This window comes from Larus michahellis, chromosome 4, assembly GCF_964199755.1.
Source record: "Larus michahellis chromosome 4, bLarMic1.1, whole genome shotgun sequence".
Classification (NCBI taxonomy): domain Eukaryota; kingdom Metazoa; phylum Chordata; class Aves; order Charadriiformes; family Laridae; genus Larus; species Larus michahellis.
This window is the reverse complement of record NC_133899.1, coordinates 47,944,648-47,958,453: the sequence shown is the minus strand read 5'-3', so window position 1 is coordinate 47,958,453 and position 13,806 is coordinate 47,944,648. Positions and strand designations below refer to the sequence as shown.

General features: G+C 40.8%; 1 protein-coding gene across 7 annotated transcripts in view; it reads right to left on the bottom strand.

Moving 5' to 3' along the window:
* The window catches only part of CKAP5 (cytoskeleton associated protein 5), a 52,854-nt gene that overhangs the window by 36,989 nt on the left and 2,059 nt on the right, over positions 1–13,806 (bottom strand). For 5 of the 7 annotated variants that reach the window (XM_074584457.1, XM_074584458.1, XM_074584459.1 and 2 more), the window contains exons 2-5: positions 5,276–5,367; positions 4,536–4,729; positions 3,255–3,461; positions 593–764 (exon numbers count right to left, since the gene is read on the bottom strand). In XM_074584457.1, coding sequence (XP_074440558.1) covers positions 593–764; positions 3,255–3,461; positions 4,536–4,729; positions 5,276–5,332 — 630 coding nt within the window. In that variant the 5' untranslated portion in view covers positions 5,333–5,367. Of the gene's footprint in view, positions 1–592; positions 765–3,254; positions 3,462–4,535; positions 4,730–5,275; positions 5,368–11,677; positions 11,812–13,806 lie in introns of those variants that run through there. The other 2 variants (XM_074584456.1, XM_074584461.1) reach the window with 1 other exon arrangement.

Below are 13,806 nucleotides of genomic sequence, written 5' to 3'. Positions count from 1 at the left end.
TCCTGTTTTCCACCTGAACACTATTAACTCAAGTGGGTAGGGGGGAGGGTTGCATAAATAATTTATAGATTTTTAAAATAACAGAGTGATCCATCTCCAATAGCATAGTTCTCTATTATAAAGTAACGCCACTTCCTGAAGTGGAGCAGTCACATCCTGAGCACCACCAGAACAAATCTGAAGGGCTGCAAAGAGGGAAAAAAATTCAGGAAAAAAGAAACCGAGAAGGAAAATGGTTAACTTGAAGACTTACAGTGAAAGGGTCTTTTATAAGGGTAACCATTTGCCCTTGCGTTAGGTCTTCAAGAAATACCATTCTACTTCTCAAATTCTCTCCTCAGTTTCAATATGATGCTTCCCCCCTCAACTTCACATATATTCAGAGCAACAAAGCATTTTCACAATTTCTTAACAAATAACAAAGAGGGACTAAAGTTCTAGGTAAAGTTGCAAAATAAAACTAACAAATAACATTGCTGTTACAAAAAAATTCCAGCTATGATTTTAAGAATGCCCAACACCACAGGATCAGGGAGGGCGAGCAGAGAAGTGTTTTCTCAAATGTTTGGATACAGAACCACTTTCTGCCTACCTGAACAGAATTTATGTTCTGCAATGGAGGTCTCAGAGCATCCCTTATCCAACGGTATATCTCCACAGCAAGGAGTTTGGCTTCATCTCGAACAGCCTTTTCCCGCGACTCAAAAAGTTTTGGCAATACTTTAATGATTGGCTTCAGTGAGATTATTTTTGAACCAAATTCACTGAAAGTTAAAAACATGGAATAGTATCAGTGTCCAGGTAGGAACCAAAGAGTGATCCATAAATAATTATTACTTTTTTTTTTTAAAATCTATGGAATGCTTCCAGTGTACATTTAGAGATTGTGTCATTTACTCAAATCATTATTATAGTTATTATTTTGTGAAGCTACTAAGCTACTGTAAAATTTAAAGAATATTTGCCCTATCATAATTACCCTCCACGCCCAGCTTGGAATTACAAAATCAGGCCTCTGAAAGTACTTCAAAGCACATAATCCAATCTGCTGCTTAAATCTGTTCCCTTGCCGGGGGGTGGGAAAGAAAAGAGAAAAAGAAAAAGAAAAAGGCGTCCCTAGACCAAAATTTGTATGACCTACTTTTTTTTTTAAAAATCAGAATAGAATCTCCTTTGTCTATCCTTGGAGGCAAACGGCAGTAAAAGCATTAGTCATTTTCGCTGTTGTTGGATCAGATAATTATAGTGAGCCTGGGTCATCTTCAGAAAAAATACACGTGTTGAAATATGTGCTGCTGAAAGGACACATAAAACAAGTTTCCCCAGACAATCGCCCTTCCCTGTCAGCAGATTCTACATCTTGTTAAACTTAATACACTGAACTTCCTTTTTCAATCACTGATGAATGAGAAGACAAGAACTTTTTTTTCATACAAAGAGTAAAGTTAACTGCTACAGTTCTTAAAACATCATATCTAAATCACCTCAGAAGCCATGGGTTGGGTTTTTTTTGATTCAGAAGCATTTCTTTTCCGTGAGAATTCTGAATTAACTTTTCCAATCACACTACTTCTGCTTCCCTCCAATCACGTATCACATGAAAAAGCTAGTAAAGATGGCTGCTCAGAAACCAAAACGTACATGTCTCGTCTCACGTTCCAAAGATTCTAATGCTAAACGTTTTATTGCCAAGCCCACTTTGAGAAATACTAAGTATTGACCTGCAAAAGGGGCTCCAGTCTTAGAAACAGCACAACTTAAATGCAGAATACGAATAAACAAATTGCACAAGAATTTTATTTGTCTACCATGACTCAAATAAAGAGCATATTAGGAAAAGTGCCTATGCAAATTCTCATATTCTCCAATTCATATAATATTACCCAATTCATACACCACCACACGAAAGAATCTTAGCACAAGGTAAAAAGCACCAGAAGCTAAACTAGTTACGCACTCAGGTTACCCACCTAGGTACGATGCAAATTTTGTTATCAATGCAGAAACCCTGTCAAAAATAGGTAGCAACACAGCTCAGAAGCAGAAGATGAAAGCTAAGTCAATAGGGTTCCATGAATTAATTTGATCTTGCCATTTCAAAGATAATAAAACACTGCATATGAAAAAAATTGGCAGATCTGGCACATTTTTATAGACATAGTTAGCTGAAAGATACTGAGGAAGGTTATGTAGGTTTCTAATTACACTTTATTGTTAAAAGGACATTTGATTAGATAAGGCAATTTAAAATAGCTAAAATACATTCTAAATGTAGGACAGTAGTGTCACGCAGTAGCAGCACAGGTAATGTGCTAAACCCAATGCTTTATTTTGACTTCTATTACAGAAGCCTGAAACAATTAGGTTAACAAGGATTATCTACATATATGCTTCAGCAAGTTCTCTAAAAAATACCTAAGACAATCTCCATCTATATTATACAATTGTCACATGATCTCAGGAAAAAAGTATCCTGCCCATTAATACTGAAGTTATCTGTTTCCTTTTAAAAAAAAAAATAAATTTAAGATACAGTGAATTATATATATACGAAGTATAAGAATTTGATAAAACCCCATTATTTTTCACCCAACTCACGAAGACAGCAAACATACTTGAAGTGGAAGAAAAAAAATAAATATAAGCTTGAAACCACCTACCTCATCTTAATTAAAGTGGATTTGATTTTTAGGGACCATTATCAGCTTTTCTTTTTAATAAAGAAATTATCATACGGACAATGGAAGCTTACTGTGCACTGAGGTTTCTTTCTTTTTCCTTTCTTCCAAAAACACACACAGTGTGCCCAATTAAAGATGCTCACATCAGTGAGGAAAACAGTGGATTTTTTTTTTTTTTAAAAAAAGGTTATTTTAATAAAGACTACATTTTAGTTTTCCTATCAGTGAGTTTACTTCTGCTATTCAGAAGAGAAGCTCCACAGACTGGAACAAGACAACCTAAGCCAGCTCTTCTTTCAGAGGTCCATTGTGAAAATGGAAGTCTGGTAAACAGTTGCCATGAATGAAAGTGATCCAGATGAGGCTCATACAACAAAGACTTGCCTCACATCTAACAAATCCCATGATGCTCTCAACTGTTGTTGTCAAAAAATATCAGTTCAGTTAAGATACATCCTATTCAACAATAACAAGGGCCTGCTAAAAAGACTCAAGCAACAAATTAGACTCTATATACTGCTGGGGTGAGGGGGCGGCAGGGAACAAACCACAAACTAAAAACTAAAAGCTTACCTTAGTGCTTTCCTCAGTGTTTCTATACATGCTACTATGATTTTCGGGTTTTTGTTGTCCAGACCCTTTAGTAATTCTTCTTGTACTGCCTCACCTTTTTCAATTTCTATATACATTAGACATATATCTAGACCCAGCTCTTTTGCTCTGGCTTTTGGCTGATTGAACACTTTATTTACAACTCCAGATGCTACTTCTCCTGTTGTCCTGAAAGAAGAGAGAATGTTATTTTTGGAACATTAAGTGAAGCAGGTCTTCCACACCATTATCAAAAAAGCACACACAACACACACAAAACATGGATTAAAACTCAGCAAGTCCTCATACAACAGGGACTAAAATTTAAGTTAACTCTGAAGGTAATTTTTTTGTAAGAGGCAATTGCAACCTCTAGTTTATTCAAAACAACTCCCGCAGATTGAATGCTAGTTACTTGTTCCTAATGCTGAACTATACCAGACAGTGACTAGTAGACATTTTCTCAAAAGTGCATTCATTAACATACATTAGTTAAGGTCCACAAATAAATGCCATTTCCTGGAATTCCATACGTTAGTTAGCTAACATATGGCAATGGCACATAATCACAGCACACTATCTATTTCAAAGCTTCCAATCAACCAAATCAAGGGGTTTGGAAGGTTGTTAAGTTTTTAAACAAAGCCTTGAGTTTGTTTATTTGTGGTGTGTTGTTTTTTTTTTTTTTTTTTTTAAATAAGATTTATTCATTTAATCAGGTCACAAAGTCAGTGCACCAAAGCACAGACTTGGCCAATTAGTTGTTTTTATTTCACCCTTGGGAGTACAGGCTATTTCATGGGCTAGACTACAGCGAAATACTAACAAACATGTAAAGAAACTGGCAGATATGAAGATTCATATTGGTTAAGTTGGATGCAACACCGCACAAACATAACAACATTTTATTTCATGAATGAATTACACTAATATGTCCTAAAAAGGCTCCCTGTACGTACAGACTGTTTCAGTCAAACAAGAACAGGGATTCCAGTTCACAGCACCTACACCACCAAATTACTGATTCCCTTTCTCTACCATTTCAGGAATCTTTACTACTGCCTTTAAAAGTTTCTTTGAACATTGTAAGCAATTTCTGACAAGTTAATATGCACATGGAGGCCATCTATAAGGGAAGTCTACCATTCAGCAAATTCTCTGAATCAGAAAGCAAGCTCTGCTCTCAACAGCAAAGACCAGAACTGTGAGGGGCCACATTAAACTGTCATAAAAGCCTACTAATAGCAAGAAAAGGATACTTACTTCCCAGCTACGTGAGCATTTTCAACGTAAGCAAGCGCCGCTTCCAGACCTTTCAACTGAGCCACTGCATTGGAGTCTGTCACAAATTTTTTTATCAATCCAAGATACTTGGACCATTCAGGGCTCTTTTCATCGTCTATCTTCTGGAAGAGCTTAAGGGCTTCTTCATAACCATTTAATCTAGCTTTCCACAGCTGAAAGCAGAAATCAGACATTTAAATATTGTGCTAATACAATCTTAAATCACCAATTTCGAAAAATTCTTCAATCATAGTTGAAATTGTGCAGAGTAAACTGGCACGTGCAAGATTTCTCTTCAATGACTATATGAATAACATGCAGCAGGACAAAATACTTATTCTTCTCCTGCCAAGAATGATCTGGCTAGAGAGATGCCAGCCTTTCCCACTGCTCTTCATAAGCTCTAACAATCACTGATGAGTAGGTGGGAGGCCAACAATAGTTTCAGCTACAGATGAGTAATTTCTTCACATGAATGAGGGCACTGATCTTTCAGTGCACAAGCTTACGCCATACAGATTATCATACTACTAAATTCTGCTCAATAAATGTTATTAAGCCTTTAAGTTGGATAGAACTGATGCTGTTTCAGACCTGTTATCCGCATGCTGTGCAGCTGTCAAGATTACTTAACTATGGTGTACCTAGATAGGGGAGTACCACAGAATCACTGCAGCAGACATATACAGCAAGCCAAACCCAAAGACAAGATCTCCTACCTTGTGTTCACATTTCTGGTCAATGGGCAGTTTCATCCACTCACTGTCGTCCCCCATTGTAACTCAGGTTCTCTCTATAATTACAGTTACTCCTGTGAAGATAGAGACAAGTTAGAACATAGGAAAATATATGTAAGGTGCTACACACAACATACTTCTACTTAAAAAAAACAACAAAACAAAGACAGTTCTGTAGCAAATCTACTGCTAATGTGCAACTCACTCTCACATGCTTGTAATTATATTTAGATATACATTGCTAAGACCAGACCACTATTCTGTTTGCCCTGGAAGGCTACCAGAAACCATTAAAGATTAGAGAGGAGTGCAATTTGTAATATTTCAAACACTAGAAGTCTCAGTCTGTGAAAGTTTCAGTAAGCAGACAAGGCATGCAAAATATAACCTCATCTAAGCTTGAGGAAGAATGTACTATGATTAAGGCGCTGAGACGAAATGAGTACACATCAACACTAGAAAACTGACTTTTACTGACACATGCTTTTGGCAACAGGTGCCATGAATCAGTGTCAAAAAATAATCCGGTGCTCGTGTAAGGACAGCCATTTTACCAGCTTTACAAACAACGCAACTGAAATGAACAGTACTGCAAGAAGAACAGAACCCATTTTTGCAAGCTGGCCACTTTATGCCCTAATTCTAATGTAGCTTGCATCAGCAACTGGCATCAAGAGATCAATTTCTTACCACATGTAGGGCTCAAATCCTTACTCGTTCAAGTTCCTAAGTGTTTTCCTCCTTTCCCCCCACCCTTTCCTTTTTATTAAAATACAGATACTGAGCATTAGGGTATGAGAGATAAGACCTTAGGCTCAGTGGCCACCTCAGATACATTGTACAACTAACCTAACCTCAGAGAATAACAAGAGAATAATGCCTCATGCGGGGAGATCAGCAAAATTAAAATAGCAGCAGCAAGAGAGCTCCCACCATTATTTGTACAAACAAACAAGATCAAACCTGAGGAGGAGTAACACATTCCAGCATACCAGTTCAAATGCATAGACAAAGATGACCAAAACCCTAAAAACTGGCCAGCATATACAACAACTTATCACTAGAGGCATATAAATACACCATACTAGCAGAATACTCCTAACACAAGCTCAGCCTATGCCAGCAAAACTGCATACTTTAACCTACAAAGCATTTCACCTAATGTACAGAGGTTCTCTGCAGAAAATTAACCCCTCGAATCAGGAGCGTAATTTCACTGGTGTAAGTTAATATAAGCAAGTTCTCCACAGCCTTCTGTCAGCCACACGATGCTAACATACAGCTAACTTGGACAGCAAAATTAGGTTAGCAACAGGCTACAGTAAAAACAATCTTTTTTTCTGCCTTATTCGATTAGCTAGAAGATACTTGAGAAAAGAACAACCCATACCCCAAATAATTTAAAAAAACAAAACAAACCCATACCAGCTACCAACAACACACCCACACTGAACTACCTTAAACTTACCTTAAATATTTATAAGTTCCTATGGATGTTAATACTGGTCTCCCTACAATTGCATAAACCTACTGATTTACCCAATGGCAAGATAGTGAAAGTCAATGTCAGGACAGAAGTTGGCTACACATATAAACAAACCTATTCAAGTGTTATTATGGTTTGTCTTTCTCATTTCACTAACAGTGATGTGGGAACTTTTCCGTGACACCAGCACAGTTGCACAGTGGTACTGAGAAGTTTGCTTTTTCAGAAAATTAAAAAAAAAATTAAATGAAAAAAAATCATTAAGAGGGCCAAAGATGAGGACTTAATTAACCCCTAGAACTATAAACCATTGAGAATGAAGGGATCACTCTGCTCATTATGTAAGAAACGAAGTACACAGAAGCAAGGCTACCTAAAGCCCATTCTAGCAAACCATTAATTCTGGTACACTATCTTTTAAAATGTGCAACTTATTAAAAAAAAAAAGCTCTGGGTTAAATACTAGTCACACCATCCCTCCATGTCTGGAATTGACAAAAAATGGTACTCTGACTTAAAAGTTACAATAAAAATAAAACTCAAGTTTTGAAATGCCATACCAAAACCATACAATCATAAGAGGTCAACAGGGCAAGCGAGTTACTACATCTTTTTGCATCAAAGTCCTACCAGCTTTTTGCAATACAGGCCACTTTCACCTGTTTAAACTCTTCTGAAACTCCACTGCTTTCTTTTTCTCTGCCCAAACCCCTCATTTGTTGTCTTATCCCTTCCTTCAGTCTACTGAGAGTTTAACATCAGCACCATCAGGAAAGACACAGCTTTGCCAGTATAAGCTGTGTTTGCTTTATGAATACCTTCATCTTAACGTACCAGTACAGAAATAACGGAGTACTTCCCAGCGTGGATGTGGAAGACAAATAGATCTAGTAGTCTCCTCTCAAACTCACACATGCCTTTGCCAAGAATAAGCAGAATAAACTTAAGAGGAAGCTACGTAAGTCACTTCCAAATCTCGCTCGGAAACTTGGAGATAATTCAAGCCATTACCTGTATATATTATTTTGTTGAGAAAAACGTAAGGAACCAATGAAAGGACAATAGTTATTCACAAAGAAAACAGAAAAATAAGTAAAGCACTAATGCACCTGCCAGCAGCAGAAACACCAGAATAAAGGGGTTTGACACCTGTACCAAGATAGACCCCCATCTACGTTCTGGTCATTTAGAAAACTCAGCAGCATGAGCTTCCTAATTCAACAATAAAAAGAAACATTTATTTCTCTGCAGAAATCTATTCTGCCAAGGAAAATTTTATTGTAGGACAGTGACTACCTTACTACAGTCCTAAAATCAGTTCAAACCCTAAAGTCAGGAGCAACTCTATTAAAAAAAATATTGTCCATTGCAAGGCTGATACTGATTTACAAATGCTTTTACGCTTACACATATCCAGCAGTTCATTGCTACAAAGCATGACCTCTTGCTTGCACACCCTAGTGTAAGTTACAGAATCTAGAAGAAAAGGATCTAAAATTTCCCTTCCCAACATCACAATGTCCTCAACCTGTGGTGGAGGGAATAGGGAACACAATGATGGGACAGACACAGTGAAGGGAGACGGACGACCATGAAACTGTGTATTTTCTCACCCATTTTTTCAGTGTGGTCAAGTCACTTCCTCTACTATTTTTAGTTGTAACATCTACAATCCTTACTTCAATTAAAAAATGGGTTAAGTTGCCTTCTGTGCCGAATCTGGTATCTAAAAATAGCGATAACATTATACTTTCTCCCTGCCCCCCCCAATAACTTTTCCTTTTAGGACAAACAGTTTATCAGAAAGTATTCCATGGTCACAGAGGGAGTGCTCCTTCTTAAACATCCCTTCTTTCTAGCTTCATCACTGCTCACGCCTGTCCTAATGCCAAGATCTTGTACTGTCTACGTCTTGCATTTACCAGAATAAAACTGTTGTTTCTCCCTTCAATTAAGTCACTGGGTTCTGTATGTTCATAGAATATCCCACATTTGACAAAAAGGTGGGTTTTTTTTAAAGCTTCTCTGTCTGCAAAGACATGCAAACCTCCAGCCATTACTTCTCAACACCCAAATAGCAAGTAGCCTCATTATACGATAATGCAGCTAAATTATGTTATAACTAGTGAATTTGCAGCAATGAAGTGTTTGACCTACATAGCTTTCTTGTTACCACAACTCAGAACAAACAGATGTAAATCTTTCAGTAACAATATTCACTTTGGTAGAAAACAGAAAACAAGACCTCTGAAGTGACTGAACCACCAAAAATAAGTTTTGTGAGAAAGATTTGTTATTAACATGGTCAATACAACATTTACAAAAGCAAGTCAGCTGAGGAATCTGCAATGGAGATGAATAACAAATCCTCCCTGACAGCTCTTGGCAGGACAAGTTCTTATATTATGGGGCAGTGAGAAAATGAAGACCATCCAGGAAAGAAAAGGATGTCTTTCAAAGGGAGACCACGAAAAAGCAGCAAGTGCAGAAAATATTTACAAGGCAGCAGAAATGCAAGAATTTCAAATGTAAAAGTGACAATTCCCCACTGAATATAAGTAAGTTTAGGAAGCAAATTTATCAGCACGTTAAGAGATTATGGAAAAGTGTCCATACATGAACATTTGAATTAACTACGCACTGCTCTGAACAGCTCCTACTCAGCTTCTAAATAAATGCTTTCTCTGATACAATTTTGAGGGATGAATAGCATCAACCTTACAGCTTCACGGGGTACCACTAAAGAAAATCCTTTCATTGTAAACATCCTAAAACGTGTTTTACTTTGAGGTATACATTTATCACCTAACACTATATTTTATCATGGTTTCAGCTTCCAGACCATTTTTACAGAAAATGTGCAATGGCAAACTAGGAAGCAATTTTATGCTAAACAAAACCAGATGTTTATTGATACTGAGTGTCTACTTCTCCTTACTCACTTCCATCTATTGAATATCACCGTTACACAAGAACGGCATCAAGCATTTTGATATTTTGAAAGCTTCTCAGAAACGTTACTCAAAAGAGTAAGTTCCAAGAAAGCAAGACAGGCCTTTTTAAAAGAAAAAAAAAAAAATGTTTGAAATGTTCTCATACAGTAGGGCATATACTTGGAGAGCATATAGCTGTATATCACATTTCAGATGAAACTATACTTCTCACTACTGACAGAGAACTAATCAGTTCTTTCTCAGTACAGCCTACAGTTTTCCTAGCAGAAAAATTTGTATTTGTTTAATGGCAGTTTTGGGTCATATTTGCTCTTTGGCTCTGAAATAATGAAGTTTCACTTTCTTAGAAATTTAGGCTAGCATGTTTTAGGTATTTGCCAGCTAAACCCTCCCATCAGATACAATATAAGGTAGCTCAGAAAAAAGGTTGAAAAATTCAAGTAATCATAACATAGTTCATTTTTTCTTTTAAACAACACCTAGACACACTAAGTATTTTGAAAAACACACAAATCTAAGAACTACAGCCTAATCGGTCAGTAAAATAATGCAATGACTTTAGTAAATTCCACATAATCAAAAGGAAATTTGAAGTCCAACTACCAATCCTAAACTGCAGATACCTGCAAAAGCAGCAGTCAGAAGAACTTTCAGTCAGACTGTAAACATGCTTTCCAGCTTCAGTCCACATCTTTTGATGACACACAAAAGAACAAGAGGTTAAAAAAAAAACCCACAGAAGATTATTTGCTGCTTAAGCAATAAAAATTTCCTAAGGTTTTAAAGGTTGGCATTTTCAATTAAAAGATTAATTAGAAGTTGCGAGATACACAGACTCTTGATGAAAGCAGGACTTCAGAATAATGAAAAAGAAAAGAAATAGGAAAAATGCATGCTAAAAAAGAATTGCTTTGGAGGTTGTGGAGTAGATGGCAGCTGAGAGAAGCTACTGCCTCAGCAGCAATGAAATGGCATTCAAGAATAAACAGCATTAAATTCTCTCTTGCCTGCTCTAACTCATATGTCCTAACTCAGCTCAGTGACATCTTAATAGCACAAATGGCAAGTTACTGGTAAGGGAGATAGATACTTAATTTCTCTGGAAAAATATGTTTTAATACATGGTCTCCAAAAGTAACTAAGGCCATTCTTTTTCATGCACCTAAAAGCGAGAGACAACGCAAAATAAACTGACCTTCTGCTACAGCTAAGAGCAAAAGCAATTTCTTACTGCATGGGTAAGCCTGGAGTGAAGCCAGCCTTATAGACCAGAGGGGGCAAGAGGGAAAAGGGCAACCCACGAGCAAGTTTGTGTGTGCTGACATAATTCTAAGGGTCGCCAGATGGAGTAAAAGATGTCAGTAAGGCCGTGCTTATTAGCTGCAAACTCCTCCATCCTTCAAGGTGTTTACAAAGCGCAGGCATGGAAAAGCTCTGTAACGTTCTTTAAAAGGATGGCCTGAACTGCTGATGGAGGAAAGCACCCGTGGAGACATCATACCCCAGGACCGACCGCTAGCCCCCTCCTTCTCCACGGGAAGCCCCCTCCTACACGGCAGCACGGCCCTCCCTCCCCATCCCCCGACCTAGCAGTGCCCCCGCCATGCCCAGCACCTTCCAGAAGAGCACCCCTCCACTTCGCCACGCTCCGCCACTGGCTCCCCGCCCGCAGCCCCAGATGTCCCCGTTCCCCTCCTCCCCCGGCCGCCGAGGGCCCCATCAGCCCCGCACGCCGCAGCCCGGGGAGGTTTCCCGTTCCGCGGCGGCACCGTGTATCTGGCAGCAGGCCGCGGCCGGGGCAGCGGCGGGCCGGCAGCGGCGGAGCAGGCCGCCCACCCGGCATTGTCTCTACCCGCCGCCCCCGCCCGAGGGCCGGACCGGACCGGGCTGGGCCAGGCCGCACCAGCGCCGCCGCGGCTCCGCCGGGCCTCGCCGGACACTCACCCTGACAGCTCCGGGCCGGCTCCGCGGCGACAGCGGGCGGGGAGCCGCCAGGCCGGGCCGAGCCAAGCCCCTCCCCGCCGACGGGCGGGGCTCGGGGCGCCACGGCCGCACCTGGGCGGGAGCCGGCCCGCGCCGGGGCCAGACAAAGGCGGGCAGGGCAGGGCAGAGCCGGGCGGCCGGCCCCGCCGCGCTCCCCCCACGGCAGCCCCGGCCGCGCCGCACCCCCCTGCCCTCCCCCGCCGAGGAGCCCGCCCGCCTTCCCTCCCCCGCGGGGCCGGGCACACGCATCCCCCCGCGCCGCCGGTGCGCGGGCGGCAGCGGGCGCTCCCCGGCCGCTGCTCTGCGGCTAGGCAGGGGCCACCGGGACGCGGTGGCCGGTCACCAGCTTGGCCCGCCAGGCCTGCAGTTCTCCTGAGTCATGTCCCTGAACACCCCTAGCCGGCAGAACAATTATTCTTGTAACGGAGGTAGCTGCGCTCATATTCCAGCATGGAGCAGACATTATCGCAGGCCACCATCATCCAGCAATCCCTAATTGAAGAAGGGAGCAGTTCTGAAACGCAACAGAAGGAATGAGGCCTTCTGTGGAGGACGAGAAACATGGTACCTTCTGAAGGAGGAATGAATGATTAGCCTGGCACCATATCATCATCACATTTCATGTTCTGCTGCAAGATGTGTAATGACAGTGCTCCGGCGGAGCTGATTCATCAGCAATCTCTCTAGCCCATCACCTGACATTTTGAGATGCCTTTTCTAAAGTGACAATAGCAATTCAGGAAGCTGGCATGGTGGAAACTGGGTGTCAACGGCTTCCTCCTGAGAAGAGCATCAAGCCCTGCAAGGCTGTGTTTCTTCAGACATCTTTTTGAATAGCTGAAGAAAGACACCTCTTCTAGGCGCTGCAGCACCAGCCACGCTCCCCGCTGAATAATCGTCCAAGTTACTTCTTCTACCATCTCAACCTCCCCCCTGCAATAGGGAGGCACAAACGTGCACAACGGCTTCTGCTTTTCAGTGTCTGACATTCGCAGGCCCGGAGCTGTCATAGAGACAACCCCAAACAACGCGCAACTGCGCAGGCCAAGAGACTCTTTCTTCACACAAGCCACAGCAACGCTGCCCAGTGCAAGGCAATGTTTAATTTAAACACAAGGGTACAAGGCTTTTCCCATGTCACACTTTAGAACTCCACCCCTATAAGATGAGCCACCGGAACAGCCTACAACAAAGCATCAGCAACACCGTATCCGTCTTAAAACTGTGTTGTCTTGAAACCAACCATTCTGTTACAGGTGCAAACAGCTTTAATGCCATCCTACTCTGGCAGAGACTTCACACACAATTTACATTAAATAGTTTACAAACAAATTATCAATGCAAGTTTATACATTTCTTTCAAAAAACAGAAAAGGACATCTACTGGTGCCAAGGAACAGAGGATAGGAGAGGGGAAAAAAAAAAAAAGGGAACCAGATGATCACTGACCATGATATTGAAAACCCTAATTAGAAGGTTTACAATATTTACATCTCTCGAGGGTCCTTCAAGTCATATGTCCTACACAACAAAATCTTCCAAATTAGATACTTAAGCTTGAGAGACAGTTATCTCTACTCCACAAAACATTCAGAGCAGTTTCTAATTGTATGTACTGTTCAAGATGTTCATAAGTGATCTATAAAAAGGGGCGAACAGAGGTGTTACAGTTTGCGGATGACACAATTAATCAGGGTAGCAAGAAAAAAAGAAAAAAGGATCAACTGAAAGAGCTTACAACAAGCCAAGTGAATCTCAGCTGTAAATTTATCACCTAACACACAGTGATGCACAAGAGAGGAACAACTTTTAACATTAGACTGGAAGTCGGGTTCTCTGGGCTGACTATTAAATGGGAACAAGGCCTTACCGGTTTAACAGACATCAGCACGAGAACATCAGCTGCACCGTGGCAGACCAGGTTTGCAGAAGCAGAGGCCCAGGTTACATAAGTGGCCCCCATCAGGGCCAGGACACGAGCCAGCATGGAAGGGGAGTCCCACCACATACAAGCCACATGTGCTCCAAAGTGAAGAATGACATTCCATTACCATGCACTCACATTTTTATATTAGAACATCAAATGAGAA